General features: G+C 41.0%; 1 protein-coding gene across 5 annotated transcripts in view; it reads right to left on the bottom strand.

The window, feature by feature from the left end:
* Positions 1–1607: 1607 nt before the first annotated feature.
* drc3 (dynein regulatory complex subunit 3) overlaps positions 1608–18754 on the bottom strand; it is a 51643-nt gene continuing 34496 nt past the window's right edge. For 3 of the 5 annotated variants that reach the window (XM_068055952.1, XM_068055956.1, XM_068055953.1), the window contains 5 exons: positions 11266–11397; positions 8413–8483; positions 5835–5958; positions 4504–4635; positions 1608–2506 (listed from right to left, as the gene is read on the bottom strand). In XM_068055952.1, the coding sequence (XP_067912053.1) occupies positions 2396–2506; positions 4504–4635; positions 5835–5958; positions 8413–8483; positions 11266–11397 (570 nt within the window). In that variant the 3' untranslated portion in view covers positions 1608–2395. The remainder of the gene's footprint in view (positions 2507–4503; positions 4636–5834; positions 5959–8412; positions 8484–11265; positions 11398–18754) is intronic. The other 2 variants (XM_068055954.1, XM_068055955.1) reach the window with 2 other exon arrangements.

Genomic DNA, 18754 nt, shown 5'->3' with positions numbered 1-18754 from the left:
CATTGTGTTATATGCTTCCAGCAAGATAGTGAACTAGGCTGGGAACTGATTCCACCCCTAGCCAAAGATTGCCACAGCACTTTCCACCAGAAGCAGAAGAGGTCAACAAACACAATACAGACTTGAGCTTTTTGTTCTGTGTAGCTCAGTGACATGGATGGTGATATGTGTGGCCAGTGTCACGGATCTGTAATTATTTTTCTCCTCGGATTAAAAAGTGTGTGAGCCTTTAAGACTGTTTAAAAACAGTGCACCTTTAAGGGAGAGCGCTTTCTGGAGACACAGTGTGTCACAGCAGCAGGAGAGGTCACACGGTGATATTTCCACATAAGTGTGTAGAACTGGCAGAAACTGGCTTAGACCAGCTCGTTCTGAGACACTTTCCAGCGAGGCGTGAAAGAAAAGAGCTGTTTTATTCTCTCTCAGCAAAAATTCTACTGGGTGCTACAAGCCAAGTTAATTCCCTGAGTAAAGAAGAAAAGCTTTTCTTTTTCAAGAAATTATTTGCATTGCAGTACTCATCTTTCAAAAACTGTTCAATGCCTATCTTCTGAAGGACTATTTTTATCAAATCCGGATGAGGGCGGCACAGTGGCGCAGTGGTTAGCACCGCAGCCTCACAGCTCCAGGGACCCGGGTTCGATTCCGGGTACTGCCTGTGTGGAGTTTGCAAGTTCTCCCTGTGTCTGTGTGGGTTTTCTCCGGGTGCTCCGGTTTCCTCCCACAAGCCAAAAGACTTGCAGGTTGATAGGTAAATTGGCCATTATAAATTGTCACTAGTATAGGTAGGTGGTAGGGAAATATAGGGACAGGTGGGGATGTTTGGTAGAGATATGGGATTAGTGTAGGATTAGTATAAATGGGTGGTTGATGTTCGGCACAGACTCGGTGGGCCGAAGGGCCTGTTTCAGTGCTGTATCTCTAATCTAATCTAATTTCAAGTGACCTTTGACCATTTCCACATTAGAAGACCTCATTCATCAGGAACGTAACCTATAAAGACTTTCTTGTTTTATTTATTCTTAAGAGACAGCTAATTTTAAAAACTCCACTTTTAAACTTGTTAACTGTTAGGTTTTGAGTGCGTGTGTGAGAATGGGGGAGTTAGATCAAAATAAGAAGTTATAAGCTCTTTAGACATAGCTTTATCTTAATTGTGTTTAAGATTTAGTTTTTAAATAAATAGTTAATTTGTTGTCTAAAGATACCTGGTTTGGTCTGTTTCATTTTGGGATTACTAGAATGTTTAATTTGTCTGTTTTCCGATTGGGTGTGAAAGCTTAATAATATGCTGAGCCCTGTGGAGTGACGGGACTGAATTAACAGTGTGTTGCTCCCACCGTAGTCGTAACACCATTATTAAGCTGATCTTTGAACTTGCTGCATTTTTGGGTTTCTTTGTACCAGGTATGTTATGACTTTCAAACATAAAGCAATGCTTTGATAAAACAAAAAGTGAGACTATTTTCTGTAATTTACAGTCTTGAATCCTTTTAACACAAAGCAAACGCTACAATAAATGTCGATATACATAGGTAGTCAAACTAGCACTAGATGTTGCAAAATAAGAGTTGGCAAGGTCAATAAAAGAGAACAAAACTCCTTTTTAAAAAGATGGATGTTTGAAAAATGTATAGGCTTTATTTTATTCACATTCTGATATTTAAAGAAAACTCCAATGTCAGATATTTTAAATATGCACTCTCTTGGCAAAGAACAAAATGTGAGCATTGTAGATTTTTTAATTGAGAATATCAGGTGAAGGGATCAGGCTCTCAATTTAGAACTTCAATGGAGTAGGAGAAAAGATGGGATAAATAAAAGTAGTGGTTAAGACAGAAGCATGAAGTCTGCATTTTAAAAGCCTGTAAATTGTAGAAGGAAGGGAAGACTGAGGGAGGTGAGGAGTACTGGGAAAGAATGAGTTCGAGTAGGAGATGTGCATATGAAGTAATGCATGTTTGCTGGCACAATAACAAATACTTATTTTCTGAAAGAAATGTGATTCTAGAGGTCAGTTCCCAGGCCTGGCATATTCCAGGAAATAGTACAGGACTGGCTAACCAGGCATTATGATCATGTTCCAGGGATACCTGCTATACTTTTGATGAGATCAGGCTGTTTTGAACATGGGGTGCAGTGGGGTCACTGATGGGGAACTATTGATTTTCCAATATCCTTGTATCATAAGGGTTCCAGTCCAATCATCAGAGGGGTGGTAATGGGAGTAGAGTAGCGAAACAGGCACTTTCATGTACTGGCGGGAGAAACAAAATTTTAAAACCTATTACAGTATCAGTTAAATCTGGTTATACCAGAGCCTAGACTGGAGAGCAACACAGGATTCTGGAAGCCACAGGGTGTCACCCCTCCCCCTTCATGTTACATGTAAGGATTAGGACATGTCCTGGAGTTCAAGGAAATCTAACTCATCCCGCCAGTGGGAGACATAGGTGTAAATTTCCAGAACTCGCTTACGGTTACGGTTTATTTCATCTGTGTGTAGCTGCAAAGAAAAAAAGCCTGTTACTGTGTTGCAAATTAAAACATTTACTTGTTTATTCCTCAGACTTATTTCTCGAGGTATATTCTTTCCTGTGTAACCCTCCCTCTCCTACCCCATGTACTTAACTCTAACTGAGAAGGTGCTTAGCTACCTGTTTGGTCCATTTGATCTCTTGGACTGGTTTTTAAAATCGCCTGAGGTGGTCAGAGAGAAAATGACCAAAGTTTTTTTTCTTATTGGCCCTGTGTCTTTTGCCTCTCCCTGGAGGCTACATGGCTGCAGGGGGTGGATTTGCTTCGTCATCACGTTGCAACCAGCAGCAGACTTGATGAAGCAGCTTGCCTTTTCCTGCCTGACAATTGTGTTATGTTCCATGTCCTACTAATACAACAAGACAAGATGGCTGCCCAGGAGTTAGTAAGGGATGTCCAAGCACTGTAGTGAGTTGACATTTTTATTTATTACCCCTTTTCCCTCTTTCCCCTGTGGAAAGCACATAGTTTCCAGTTGCTGCCTGTCTACACAGCTCTGGCTGAGATTGGAAACTAAGTAGCTCATGGGAAGAAAAACAGCAGCATGGACTTGATGAAGCTACAAAAAATGAATGAGACGTTAAACCGAGGTCCTGTCTGCTGTCTCAGGTGGATGTAAAAGATCCCATGGCACTATTATTTGAAGTTATCGCTGGTGTGCTGCCCAATATTTATCCCTCAACCAACATCAGTAAAACAGATTATTTGGTCCTTATCATATTGCTGTCTGTGGGGGCTTGATGTACACAAATTTCCTACATTACAACAGCAACTACGCATCAAAAGTAATTCATTGGCTATAAAGCGCTTTAGGAATTGAGGTCATGAAAGGTGCTCTGTAAACAAGTTTTCTTTTTTTAAGTCTAGGGCGTTCATAGATGTGCTAGTCCCATATCACATTTACATACATGCGATCGCACTTTTACCTTCTCTCTCTTCACTATCCAAGGCCTCAAACACTCCTTTCAGGTGAAGCAGTGATTTACTTGTACTTCTTTCAATTTAGTACACTGTATTTGCTGTTCACAGTGCAGTCTCCTCTACAATGGGGAGACCAGACGCAGATTAGGTGACCGCTTTGCAGAACACCTCCGCTCAGTCCGAAAGCATAACCACGAGCTTCCGGTTACTTGCCATTTCAACACTCCCCCCTGCTCTCATGCCCAAGTATCTGTCCTGGGCTTGCTGCAGTGTTCCAGTGAACGTCAACACAAGCTCGAGGAACAGCATCTCATTTACCGATTAGGCATGCTACAGCCTCCCAGACTGAACATTGAGTTCAATAATTTCAGAGCATGACGGGACCCTCTTTTTTATTTTCAGTTATTTTTTCTTTTTATTTTAATTTAGTTTGTTTCATCATTCAATTTTTTTTTTACCATGTGCCTGCCCACTGTTTTTTTCATGTTTGTGCTTTGGGCCAGGGCTGTTCATTTTTCTGTCAATTAACACCATCTCTGCACTAACGCTTTGTCTTGCAGCACACCATTAACATACCATTTGTCTTTGCTCCATGACCACCTGCTCAGTTATTCTCTGTGATCCTGACCTATCAACACCTTCCCTTTTGTTCTCTTTTGCCCCACCCCCGCTTTATTTGTTTAAAACCTATTACATTCCTAACTTTTGCCAGTTCTGATGAAAGGTCACTGACCTGAAACGTTAACTCTGTTTCTTTCTCCACAGATGCTGCCAGACCTGCTGAGTATTTCCAGCATTTCTTATTTTTATTTCAGATTTCCAGCATCTGCAGTATTTTGCTTTTATTATATCACATATTTACATTTGTGGGCTGTCAGGAGTTACCTATACCGATTTTATGTAACTGAAGTAAAGTTCAATCACCATTTTGACTTCTGCAGCATAAATCAAGCTGGATGACCCTTTAGCTTCAAATTGTGTGTCTATTCTTCTGAACTGTATAGAAAAACAAACACAGAACTAAATTATTCTGGTTGTCCTTACCTTCTCAATCATATCCGTGACCCAGCCATTTGCTCTTGTCACCATCTTGTCTTCTTGGTTATCAATCTTAAGCAGGTGCAGGTCATGTGATGCATTAACTGTATTGATGACTGTATCCTTATCTATAAAGAGCTGTATAAAGAAAAAAAAACCTTTGTGCTGAGAAGGCATATCTTTGGAAAATAAAATAAGTTGCAATTTTATAGTGATTTTTAATGTCTTCAATATATCCCAAAGTGTTTCACGACTAATGAATTACTTTTTAATTCCAGGAGGAACTGATCTTTCTCTGGGAACAGTGACCTGACACTTGGTTTACCTTGGCATGGGCTGTGGGCTCAGAGAAAGTGGGGGCAGGATATTGGCTGTAAAATGAACACCAGAGCAGGAGTGGCAGATTGGTCAGAGTAATCGCATGTACAACACTCACTACCAGTCACATGGTTAGCATGGACCAATTAAAACTGTAGGACATGAATAAAATCTTACATTAGCAGATCTCCTGTGATGTTGCTCATGGGGAAGGGTCACTTTTATAATAGGGTTGTTATTAATAAGTCATTGAGGAAAGTGTTCTGGGAAGTATTACATTTCAAGGCAGTATATGCTACATGTAAAATTTTATATATTGCCATCAAATATTTGAAGATTCTGGTGTTATAAATTATTACATAAACACCCAACAGATCAATGTAAATTACATAAATTTTAACATTCTAATGCAAGTATCTAAAAGAACATAAAGTGGGTGCCTATTTAAAAAAAAATGAAGATCAACACTATTTAAATGATTGCTTAATGTTTACCCTGCACTGACCTTCGGGTTGGAACCGGTAGACTGGCTGCACTTGGAAGTCATGTGAGAGCTGGTTGCTGCAGGTTGGGACAGGGCAGCTCAGACAGCCAACTGCAAAAGTTAGGCTTGGAATTGGATGGGAAGCTGGATACTGCATTTGGGATAGGGGGGATGGATTGGCTGATAAGTGATTATCTTATATTTATGAGCTCTACCTTTGGACTCCCATCACCACAATCCCCCCCTCCCCCTACACAATCACACACTGATGCCAGGAAGGAAAAGGGGGAAATGAGATGGAGCATCAGTCTGTGCTGCGCTCACGCACCTGCATCGAATTAACATCAGAGGAGCATTGGCACAGCTATTGTACATGCCATACACCCATGGCTCCAGTCAAAGAGAAAATATCTTTTCAAAACACAAAATGTTATATTTTCTGAAGAATATTTATTTCTCATGGCTGTAGAAAATAACATTTTTGCTTTTTAAAATATAAATATGGAACATCATGCAGGAAAAGTTCTTCTCTTACTGCTCGGAGTTCTTCTGGCATTTCCTCTTCCCCCTCATTCTTTCCCATCTTGTCATAACTACTCATTGCAATTTCCAACATATTCTCATTGTGATGATTCTCCAGGTCCCGGCACTGAGCTATTGTAGATTATGTTAAGGTTCCAAAGATCAAAGTGCATACTTCAGAAACTGCATATTTGAGAAATATAATTCAGACACTTCTCCTGTAGCCACTGACCTTTGCAGGGTATAGTTTCAGGACACCAGACCTCACAGGGGCAGTAATTGGTCTTACTGGATTTGCCTTACCTTTTGTGGACAGGACTTACCTGGGAAATTTGCCACATTGTCGGGTAAATGCCAGTGTTGTCGCTGTACTGGAACAGCTTGGCTCGAGGTGCGCTTAGTTCTGGAGAACAAGGGTTCAGCATCACAGCTGGGATGTTGTCTGGGCCCATAGCTTTTGCTGTATCCAATGCACTTGGCCTTTTCTAGACTGGCATCTGTGATGGTGGGGACCTCAGGAGGAGGCCGAGACAAATCATCTACTTGCTCTTCTGGCTGAAGATGGTTGCAAATGCTTCAGCCTTGTTTTTGCACTTACATGTTGGGCTCTGCCATCATAGAGATGCAGATGTTCATGAAGCCTCCTCCTCCTGTTAGTTGTTTAATTGTCCACCACCATTCATGATCAGATATGGCAGGATTGCGGAGCTTTGATTTGATCAGTTGGTTGTTGGATTGCTTAGCTCTGTCTATAGCATGCTGTTTCCACTGTTTATCATGCATATAGTCCTGTGTTGTAGCTTAACCAGGTTGGCATCTTATTTTTAGGTGCGCCTGGTGCTGCTCCTGGCATGCTCTACTGCACCTTTTAATGAACCAGGGTTGGTCCCGAGCTTGATAGTAATGGTAGAGTAAAGGATATGCCACACCATGAGGTTACAGATTGTGGTGAAATATAATTCTGCTGCTGCTGCTGGCCAACAACACCTCATGGATGCCCAGTTTTGAGCCGTTAGATCTGTTCTGAATCTATCCCATTTAGCACAGTGCTAGTCCCACATAACACGATCCTTGCTGATCCTGTTTTAGCTTGGCATCCACACCTTCCAGAAGGGATCAACAGATTGTGATCAGAAGTAGGGATCCTGACTGATCTTTCTCTTCCCTAATCTATAAGGCCAAATGTAGTGTCTCAACTGTTGCCCCCCACCCCCCACTGTGACCAGAAAATTCCACAAAAAGCGAGGATCGAACCTTGAATCTTCTTGGTCTGTATGGTTTATATCAAATTATATGGCCCACCTTCCTTCTGAACATTGGCTGGTGGGGGGGGGGGGGGGGGGTGGGGGTGGGCAGCTCCTGTTGCAAGCTAACTCCAGTTGTATATACATATACATGTGGGATTAGGATTTGGTTTAAACTCAAGATTAAGGTTTCTGTTTTCTTTTTACTTATAAATAACTTGTGGATTTGTACTGTAGTTAGAAATGATGAAATGGTTAATATTCATTCCAAATGACATGGGATAAGATAGCAATAGGATGTAGGACAATGGGCCAAGATGATATCAAACCAGTATTTTTTAGGAACAGCCTCATTTAGTTTAGTTTAGAGATACAGCACTGAAACAGGCCCTTTGGCCCACCGAGTCTGTTTCTGGGGGTCTTGTTTATAACAATGCCATAATGATTTGTCCGTGCCACTGTGCATAACTAGAGGCCTATAAAGATCTTGAGCTTTCCTTCACAATTTAGAGAGAGAGAGAGACAAGATCAATAGGTACAATGAAGGTTATATCTTTTCCAGGGGAGAAATGGGATGATTGTGTTTATTACTCTGTATGACTACTGCTCAGAGACATTACTTATGAAAAAGACTTGGTAGAAAACAATAAAAGATATAAAATAAAAACAAAGTGGTGGAAATACTCAGCAGGTCTGGCAGCATCTGTGGAGAGAGAAAGAGTTAACGTTTCAGGTCCGTGACCTTTCATCAGAACTGGCAAAGGTTAGAAATGTAATAGGCTTTGAGCAAGTGAAAGGGTGGGGAAGAACTAAAGGGAAGGTATGTGATAGGGTGGAGGGCAGGAGAGATAAAATGACAGATGTCATGGAACTAAAGGCAAAGGGAGTGCAAATAGTTATCGATGCAAGGGTATATGATTATCTCAGCATAACCTCATAACTTTTAATTCTAATCTTAATCAGATGTTTATCTTTTCTAAATGTTCACTGATGTAATATCACTTGCTATTTCCAAGAGTCCACAAGCCTGAGACAAAAAAAAATTCTAATCTCCAGTCTTCAGGCCTAATGATTTTGAAGCGGCATTCTCTAATTCTGCACTCAGTCCAAGTTAATGGATGAATATTACAGCAAACTGTGGAATATCTTTTGAGGATCAAGCAGCATTTATGCAGCACATTCCTTCAGGTGTCTAAATGGAAAGGGTAGAGTCCATGACAGGGTAGCTTGTACCTGGTCTGTGGAAGGACCCATCTTAATAGGAACAAAAACCATTTCTCATTCCATGTTTTCTTATGTACTGAAGTTAACTTTCACTGACAATGAAGTGTTTATGTCAAAGGATATAGAGCTTGTACGTTTTCAATGTAAGTTGAAACCATTTCTGAAATATTTCGTTCAAATTCCCTAGTTGATTCCTGCAAAACCCAACAAAACATTAAAACTAGCAGCTGAAACACAAATATTGCAAACTGACCAGCATTTTGCTCCCTCTCAAGAATATTCCTAATGAACTGACCTACATGCATCCTCACCTGTATTGGAGTAGAAGATTGAATCTTGATTTTGTCACATTCTGTCCCAGGGTGTAAAATAGTAGAACTGCTTCACCTCTTTCAGCCCAGTCCCTCTTCCTCCTACAATTGCTAAGATTTAATCCCATGTTTGGTCTCATTCAATCACTACCTTCTGATTAGCAGGTCTTCTCTCTTATTTTTCAGCCTTGATTTGGTCCTGCAGTGGGGCTTTGGCCATTCACTTGCATTTCTCAACAAAACACATATCTTTCCACTCATTTAAGGGAAATTTCAGGAGACACGAAAGGAAAAAAAACCAAGCACCCAACAGTAAAACACTGCACTGTGAGCAACAAGCAGAAAGCTGCTGGAAATTCACTGCAATGTCATGCAGCCAACTCCCACTCGAGCAAAAATAGTGGTCAGTTTCTGTTCATTTTTTATTGAGTGACAGCAAGAAAATTCAACAAAAATAAATACAGAAGACAATACATCAAGTACCTTGGTTTTTATCTCCCACCAGTTTTATCTCTCACCTTGAAAGTGATGACACGTGTTTGGGTACTTCACAAGTACCAGCAATCCTCTGCTAGCTCATCCAGTGGACATTGTTCAGGGGAAGCCCAGAGAAATAAGGTGGCAATTTCACCCTCCCCCACCAATTTACCCCCACGCACCCCCATCATGGGTTCCAATTCTGTCCGCATCTAAAATCTGAACACTTGCACTTTTCAGTTGGAGGTCATTCAGGAACAGGAACCCTGGCTTATTGTTGCCTTCCCTAGTTCAAGGACACTGAGATCACCTTACCTCTGCCCTGCCACGATCAACTCAAACAGAACTGAGCTCCTCAGTACCACACCATTGGATGGCTTAATATAATTAGACATTTGGAAGATACACATGACGAAAGGTAACATTAATACTCAGTTTTTAATGGGGAAAGGTAGTGATATTCCAGAATATATTTGTAGTTGCAGGTTGCTCATTTAATAGCAGGCATTATTTATTACCTGATTCAGTGAATGAATGGCATGTCGTTTGCTGAATTAAAGTACTGGACATTAGGGAAAGGTAAGCTATTTCCTTTCCTAACTTGTTTATAATCTGTGGGCTGTAGGATTAGATTTTATACAATAAGTGAGTAAATTAACTGTTTGATAAGAGACTTCTTGGGCATAGGAGGCAACTGCCACAATGCCTCACACAGCAGCTGGATCCAGATTTGCATTTGTTCTCATTACATATTGATCTTACAGTCTTGGCTGGGTTGCTGAGGGCCGGGAGCGACAGCTGTTGTTTCAAAATGAGCAAACTAACCAACCTTTGAGCTAACAAGCAAGAAAACAAGAAAATGTACAGCAAAAAACAAACTGCTAAATGATGGTTAAAAGCCAAGGAACTAGCGCTCTATAACTGGGACAAGCGTGTGACATCCTGTGATTTTTTGCACTTGCTGTGCAGGTGCAATCTCCTGCCCGAGTACCACTTGTTTGCATAACAAGTCCTAAAAGTAGTGAAAAATTGCATTTTCTGAACAGACTTGAATGGCAACAAATCACTTCTCCCAGCAAAAACCAGGCACAAGGAGGTGTGGGCTGAGTCTCTAACTTTTCAGTTGCAAGATGGCTCAGCTAATATTCGGAATTCAGGGTGTGAAGAATTATGAGGGACTTGCTTCCAGCAAAGTGTGGTGCAGCTAATTAGAGATCAGACAATATTTTCTTCATGTTTAAGCATCTTTTTGATAACTGCAGTAAGGAACCAAATTTGAAGTGTGATCTGTGCTGAGTTAGCTGATTTCAGCTGGGACACCAGTGGGGTCACGACAACTGAACTCAGTGCTGAAGAAGGGAAAAACATCCAGGAATACAATTCTCGATTGTCATCCTACCATTCATGCACATATCGAGCAAGGGCAGGATCAGAGTTGGCTGTGACCTTCTTATGGTTGAACAGCTCGTCAATGCTCACTGTATCTAAGTTCACACATAAAGAAAGTCCTTATGAGTGAGGTACTAAAGGCCAGACAGTACTTTAAAGCTGTGGAACTATACCTCGACAAGCAACAGGATTTAAATGGGAGATTTAAACTTGTGTCATTTAATCACTACTTTTCAACCGCTCTTTTACAGACCTTCCCCTTGTTTGTTCCTCCCCCATTCCCTTTTCCCTTGCTTTGAACTTGCTTATAAACTGTTAAATCTCAAATTCTTCCCATTCTGATGAAACGTCATTGACCCAAAACTTTTTTTCCTTCACCACAGATGCTGTCTGACCTGTTGAGTGTTTCCATCATTTTCTGTTATTATTTTAAACTCCTCCATTGACCAGAATGCACCTTTTCAATTATAACAATAAATGATTTGCTCCAATGAGAAATAGGGGGCACAGATTTAAAGTAATTTGTAGAAGGATTGGAGAAGAATTTTTTTTACCCAGAAGGTGATGAGAGTCTGCATCTCACTGCCTGAAAGGGTGGTAGAGACAGAACCCTTCATCGCATTTAAAAAACTTTAATATGCACTTGAAGTGCCATAATACACAAGGCTATAGACCAAGAAGAGCTGGTAGGTGGGATGAGGCTGGATAGCTCTTTTTCAGCCAACTCAAGCCACAATGGACTGAATGGCCTCCTTCTGTGCCATAAATTTCTATGGTTTCTAAATTGTCAGTTTCTTACCTCCAGCTGGTCAACCAGTTGCATCTCAAGGTTCATCAGTTTGCTCCATAACTGATCGATCTCTTCCCTAAAGTACCTGATCCTACTCTCTAGAACTTGGGACTCAGTGATATGTTGTATTTCATTAAAATGCTGCACAGAGAAAATAGCAGTTAGCAATTACCTTTGGGCCAGAATATACTGGCTACTCTTCAGTTTAAGAGCAAATTTGATATATCAAATCTCTAATCTGTAAAATAAATTGGATTTGATCACCAATACAGGAAAAAGCATTTCTATATATTTAGAAAAATACACATTGCTCATTTCCACTAATTCCAACCACTATTGCGGTAGCAGGGCTGTGAAAAGTAAGAGACCAGAAACAAAGAAAAATTGGTAAAGGTGGAAAGCGAGTAAAAGGAAAAGCAGGAGAAAAAGGGAAAACACAGATACAGCAATGTGAAAGGAAGCCAAAAAAAGATAGTAAAGGGAGAGTGAGAGAAAAAGACAAAGGAAACTGCAAAAGAAAGCACTGAAAGAGGAGAAAAAGCAAAGAGACAAAAACATATTGTAAGTGTTACTAAAGTATAGTCTTAGAGTAAGACTAAGAGTCTCAAATCAGGCCCCCCTTTTAGAAATTTAGAAAAAATTATTATGAACATCCTCCTGCTTTGCTACATTTGATTTTGTATTTTTTTAAATTGTGGGATCATAGGAATATTTCTTGGCTTTAAGAAGTGGGCTGTGTGAGGCAGTAATAGCATATGTATATTTTTAAAAATATTAAATTGATGCTTATATACAAAGCACTGAATATAGAATTTACACCATATTTTTGGGCATTAGTAAAGTTGGCACAAAAAAACTCCCTTGAACACCATTAAAATGGGCCTGTTTAAAAACAAGAGACTCAGCTACTAATGTAAATTATGGATCTAATTGTGCATTACACAAATGCATATTACTTATCTTACAGAATCAGTTCTGCTTTTATATTGTATTGCATTGGCAGCAATGTAGTAATCGTATATTTATATCACAGAAAAAGTTTCATCGGTTATGGTGTATTATTAAAAGAAACTGTTATGGAAGTTTTTTTTCTCTGTTTAAAAACTAAAGGGGATCTGTGTGCCTTTAAGACTGAGAGCAGATTTTATATTCTCTGGGAGCAGTGTGTGAGCTGCAAGCCTGTTTCCTAAGCAACAGCGAGAGAGAGAGAGAGAGATCACATGCCATATTGTATCAGTTTGACTGTTTGTAAAGACTGGCTAGAACTGGTTTTAACTGTCAGACTCGTGAAGTGTGCTCTCCTGAAAGGAGGAGGAATTTGTTATTTTCAGCAGAAAATCTACATTGGCCTACCGGCTGTGTTTCGCCTAAAGAGGAAAACATCCCTGGAAAGGAATATTTGCATTATTGGAGGTAGCAAGTTCCTTTTTACTTCCAGTCTCCAAGTCTCTGCCTCAGAAGTCACTTTCTGTTGTCTTTTGTGTTTGTGGGAGTTCTGGAAACTCTGTAAAGTTTCTACTGATAGACTGCTAATTCAAAATCTAAATAGACCTGTTGTTATACTCCTTGTTGAAAGATCTGTGTGGCGCCTACTGCAACTGAAGTGCCATGAACTTTATAGACTGTTCATCAAACTCGCCTGGAGACTTCAAATAGCCTCTGACTATTCAACTCTGGGACAACTCACCGAATCGGGAACATAACCCACCAAGACTTACAACTCAGTTGTTTTATTATTCCTAAGAAACAGCTCTAATTTAAATGATCATTTTAGAACTGGTTAACCATTGGATTTTGAATGTATGTGTGTGTGTACGAGGGTTGGGAGGAATAAGAAGTTATAAAGTCTTTTCAGATATAGCTTTATCTCTGTCTTGTTTAAGATTTAGTTTATTAATAAATAATTAATTTGTTGTTGTTTAAAGATACCTTGTTTGGTGTGTTTTATTCTGGGGGTTAATGAAGTGTTTAATTTCCAGTAGGTGGGAAACTTTAATAATATGCTGTGACCTGTGGAGTAATGGGACTAAATTGACGGTACATTACTCCCACCTCGGTCGTAACAAAAGGGCTTACATTTTTCACCACCTTTCACCACTTCCAAAGTGCTTTAGAGACAATTAATTACTGTTGTAATATAGGGAAATATATTATTGAGGTTTCTGGTTTTAGGTTTAAACTGATAACACTTGACATCCACTCCCCCCATGGAAAACATTGAAGTGTTTATTTCAACAACAGACAAAACAATAAGGGTGGAATTTTAATGGAACTGACCCACTCGCAGCGATGGTGGTGGGAAGGGTGCCAGCAGCAGGTCAGGACTCCAATCAGTGCAGCAACGGGCTTTGCCACAGCTGTTTAACTCAGCCACAGCATTAGCATCCTGCTTCTGGGTTTCCCAACCAATCACAATGTGTGGGCATGATGATGACCAACACCCGTCAATGGAAAGATATCAGTTAAAGGGACCCCGGTAGGGGTCAGAGTGGCTGAATACTTGAGGCTTCAGCAATGACAGGAATGGAAGGGCGATGTAGGAAGATTGCCTCCTGGTTCTCTAACTCTTCCCTGGAAGTCCTGCTGTGGGCTGTGAGGGCCTGCAGTGAAGTGCTGTTTCCAGCAGACATGAAGAAGCCAGCCTGTCAAACCAAACAGGTATAGATAGAAGTGTTCAAGGAAGTGAACAGCAGGTGTGTGGTCCCTTAAACCTGGATTCAGTGCCACGAGGTTCAATGACCTCATGAGGGCAGAAAAAGTGAGCGGCATCCCACTTTCAGGTGCCAACCCTCACACTCTGACTTCCCCATCATTCACCTACACAGCACTCCTCAAACCACACACTTTGTAGCTGATACATTTGACTATCTTGAGGCACCTCCTCACATCCCCATCTGAACAGCCAATGTTCATACACAGCTTTGTGAGGCATGGGTGTGAGATGGCACGGTCACTCTTGTTACGACTGATGTGGAAGGAGTGCACTGTTTTTCTAATTCCACTTCTCCACTGGTCACAACATATATTTAAATTTTATCCCAATTACTGACATGATCAATCATGGACTCTATTTTTATCCCAGAATAAAATACACCAATCAGGTTTCTTTAATAAACAACAAAATTATCAGTTTATTATAAAACAAGTCTTAACCAGTAACGATGCAAAGCATTAACATACAGATTGAAATATAGAAGTTCCCTTTTTTACCTTAGCCCCTCACACACACTGGTTAACCGAAAAAATATAGATTTACTCTTTAGAGCTCTATTACCAAAAAAAAGACAAAAAAAATACTTTGACCAAATACTAGCTAATTCCTGAAGAAAAAGAGAAGATATGGAAAGGTGTCAGATGTCCTTTGTTTTAGTTTGGCATCCCAAATATGCGTAGACTGTCACTGGGAGCTTTCTAGAACAGTTCTTGTCAGGTGACATCGAAGATCAGTTTTGGCAGGCTTTCCAGGAAAAATGCAGCAACGGGTTTCAAGCAGTTTCTTACACTTGATCATCAGCGCTTCTTAAAGAGATGGAAAAGTTGGTGCACTTTTTCAAAGAGATGGAACAAGCTGAGTTGGGGGTGGCTCCCTTGGCAAGTTTTCTCCAACTGTCTTTTTAATACTGTCCCTATCCCCAACTCACTGTTCAAAGCGAAACCAAAAACAATGTCACAAGAGTCAAACCTCTGACCTCTATAAATCGTGACCCATCACTTCTTTGTAAGTCAAAAAAAAACCCTACTGGGTAATTATCTGAAGGCAGGTGCCTTCCAGCATGGGTTTGTTTTTAGCAGTCCTCGATTCTTCCAGTAATTGTTTGTTTTCAAACCCAGCTCATTCCAAAAGACCTTCTGATGAACTCTTTTTTTAAAAAAAACAAAGTTCCAGCATCTATGGAATCTTTTCAGTTTTAAAACCTAAGTCCTCAAAAAAATTTAACAAACAAATGGAAGCACTCTTAACACCTCCACCCTTGGAGGAATGAAATGCCATTGTTAGATGCATTTCATTACAAAGTGGGGAACAAAAATAAAAGATGAAAAAATTTTAAAACACATTTTAACACTCATACTCATTCACTCTTTACCTGTAGCTCTTACAGTTTGGCTTTGTACCATCTTTGCACACAGATAACTCAAAGTTAGATTCTAGATAATGCATCCACAATTACATTATTTTGCCCAACAATATGGATAATCTTTAAGTGATAAGGTTGCAATAGTAAACTCCATCGGAATAGTCTGGCATTCTGGTTTTTACATTTTTCTACAAAGACTAGGGGTTTATGATCAGTATATACCGGTGTCCCTCATGGACGTTGACTTCAAAAACCTAGGGTTTCTTTTTCCACTGTTGAATATCTCTTTTGGTATCGATTTAGCTCTTTGGAAAAGTATCCCACTGGCCTTTCTATACCTGATTCATCGTCTTGTAACAGGACTGCACCGACCCCCAGGTCACTAGCATCAATTGCTACCTTGAAGGGCTTAGTGAAATTTGGAGCATCCAACACTGGTTCATTAATTAAAATGGCTTTCAGCCTCTCAAAAGATGCTTGGCACTCCCCTGACCACACTACCTTAGTTTTCCTTTTCTGTAGTGAATTTCAGTGGACCAGCTATAGTATTAAAACTTGGTACAAACTTGCGGTAGAAACCACACATCCCCAAAAACCTCATGATTTCTCGCTTAGTCTTCGGGTTAGGGCACTCTACCAATGCTCATACTTTTGCTGTTCTTGGCAACACTTGTCCTTGCCCTACTATATGCCCGAGGTAGGTTACTCTCGCTTTTGCAAATTCACTTTTGGAAAGGTTTATTACTAAATCATTTGATTGTAATTTTCTAAACAGAGCTTCTAGTTGTTTCAAGTAGTTGTTCCAAGTGTCACTGTATACTAGCACATCATCAAGGTAAACTACACAGTTAGGAACACTGCCGACCACTTCGTTCATTAGTCTCTGAAAAGTTGCTGGGGCATTTTTTAGCTTGAATGGCAACAGTTGACATTGGAGAAGACCGTCTAGTGAGACAAAGGCCGATATTTCTTTAGCTCAGGTTGTTAAAGGAACCTGCCAGTATCCCTTTAACAAATCTATTTTTGTAAGAAATGTGACACTGCCCACTTGGTCAATAGTCTTCCAAGCAAGGTATTGGGTAGGAGTCTGCCTGTGTTACTGCATTAATCTTTCTGTAGTCTATGCAGAGTCTAGTTGAACCATCAGGTTTAGGTAATAACATGACTGGAGAACTCCAGCTGCTTTGACTGGATTCAATTAGATGGTTTTCCAGCAGGTATTGGATTTCTGCTGTTACCTGGGCCTGTTTTTCTCGACATAAGTGATAAGGATGCTGTTTTATAGGAAAGGATTCCGATACATCCATATTATGTGTGGCTGAGGTTGTAGATCCTAGCTTGTCCCTACCAACTCTTTTAAATGCTGTGAGTAGCCTCGTTATGTCTTCTCATTGTTCTGCATCTAAATATGAAAGCATAGTGTCCAATCTCCCTAACAATTCAGTATTAGCTAACCGGATAGTAGGAGGGTCAATTTGATCATTGTCTAGGCCTCCTTCTGCCTCATTCTCACTATCCTTTTCATCCTTCACTGTCTCTACTACCTGACATACCTATGCTTGCTTATTCTCCTCCCGGCAATGATATTGTTTCAACATATTAATATAACAGCCAATTCTTTTTGCGGCAATCTGGGGTGTCAATCAAATAATTTACTAATTCTCTTGAAGACTTTATATGGACCACTGAACCCTGCTTTCAACAGTTCACCCTGTAAAGGTATAACTCTACACTTTATCCCCTGGTTGAAATGTTTGGGTCTTGGCATGCTTGCCTGCCCATTTCTTCATGGTTGTTTGGGAAACTTTCAGGTGTTCGAGTCACTTTGCAAGCTCTCATGAGCCATTCCCGGAACACAGATACATAATCTAGCACAGAGGATTCATCCCTCTGTTCTAAAAGCATTTCTTTAATTAGTTTTAAAGGACCTCTTATCTCATGTCCATAAACTAATTCAAAAGGACTAAAACCAGTAGACTCATTAGGTAAATCCCTAGTGGCAAACAAAAGAAATTCTAACCCTTTATCCCAATCATGAGGATATTCATGGCAGTATGCCCTGACCATCATTTTGAGGGTCTGATTGATACCTGTATAAACCTCCTCGTGTCTGTGGGTGGTAGGCTGAAGACTTTAACTGTGTTACAACTAAATTACCCATAACGTGCTGAAATATTAGAGACATAAAATTGCAACCTTGATCCTTGAATCTCAATCGGTAATCCATATCTAGTGAAGAACTGGATCAACGTCTGTTCTATTACCTAAGCAGAAATTGTTCTCAAGGGAAAGGTCTCTGGGAACCAAGTAGCCATATCCATAATAGTGAGTATATATTGGTGTCCCGATTTTGTTTTCAGTAATAAAGTGACTCCTGACAATGCAGCCCACTGCCAACAGCATCAGAGCATTCCCAGCTTAGCACATACACAGAACAGACCCTTGCTATCATGGTGCTGCACATGCGCAGCCTACATCAGCACCCGGCTTGCCAGGACTAATTTTCACATGCACACGAAAGCATAACGGCGTACTTCAACATCTGCTCACCACTTGCTCCCTGCCGTTCCACGTCTCCTCCCTTGGCCGCTCACTCCCCACTTCACCGCCCCCTCCCCCACCACCTAACTGTGGTCTACTCGCTCCCTGCCTCGCCACTTTTCCCCTCTGCTCTGCCTCTATTTCTCCGCTCCCTCCCGTGATCGCTGCCTTTCAGGGAAGCAGGGTAGAGAGAAAGTGACAAGATAGGCAGGGGAGGGGAGCGAGATTGAGAGTGGGATGGAACGGGCAGCAGAAGCAGGAAGGAGCAGAGGCAGAGCAGAGGGGATGAAGCGACGAGGCCGGGAACGAGTGGCCCACAGGTGGGTGGGGGGAAAGAAAGTGGTGAAACAGGGAGCGAGTTGCCGAGGGGTGAGAATTGGTGAGGCATGGAGCACAGTGGCGCAGTGGTTAGCACTGCAGCCTCACAGCTCCAGGGACCCGGGTTCGATTCCGGGTACTGTCTGTGTGGAGTTTGCAAGTTCTCCCTGTGTCTGCATGGGTTTTCTCCGGGTGCTCCGGTTTCCTCCCACAAGCCAAAAGACTTGCAGGTTGATAGGTAAATTGGCCATTATAAATTGTCACTAGTATAGGTAGGTGGTAGGGAAATATAGGGACAGGTGGGGATGTTTGGTAGGAATATGGGATTAGTGTAGGATTAGTATAAATGGGTGGTTGATGTTCGGCACAGACTCGGTGGGCCAAAGGGCCTGTTTCAGTGCTGTATCTCTAATCTAATCTAATCTAAGTGATGAACAGATGGGCGAGGGTGGCAGTGGCAAAGAGAAGTGCTATGGCAGGAGGGAGTGGGGTACTGTTTGGGGTGAGATGGAGGGCGATCGCAGCCACTGTGGGCATTTGGTTTTCATTTGCTTTTCTTTTTG

Source organism: Heterodontus francisci, chromosome 24 (assembly GCF_036365525.1).
Source record: "Heterodontus francisci isolate sHetFra1 chromosome 24, sHetFra1.hap1, whole genome shotgun sequence".
Classification (NCBI taxonomy): domain Eukaryota; kingdom Metazoa; phylum Chordata; class Chondrichthyes; order Heterodontiformes; family Heterodontidae; genus Heterodontus; species Heterodontus francisci.
Note: the sequence above shows the minus strand (reverse complement) of the source record. Positions and strands in the feature narration are given on the sequence as shown.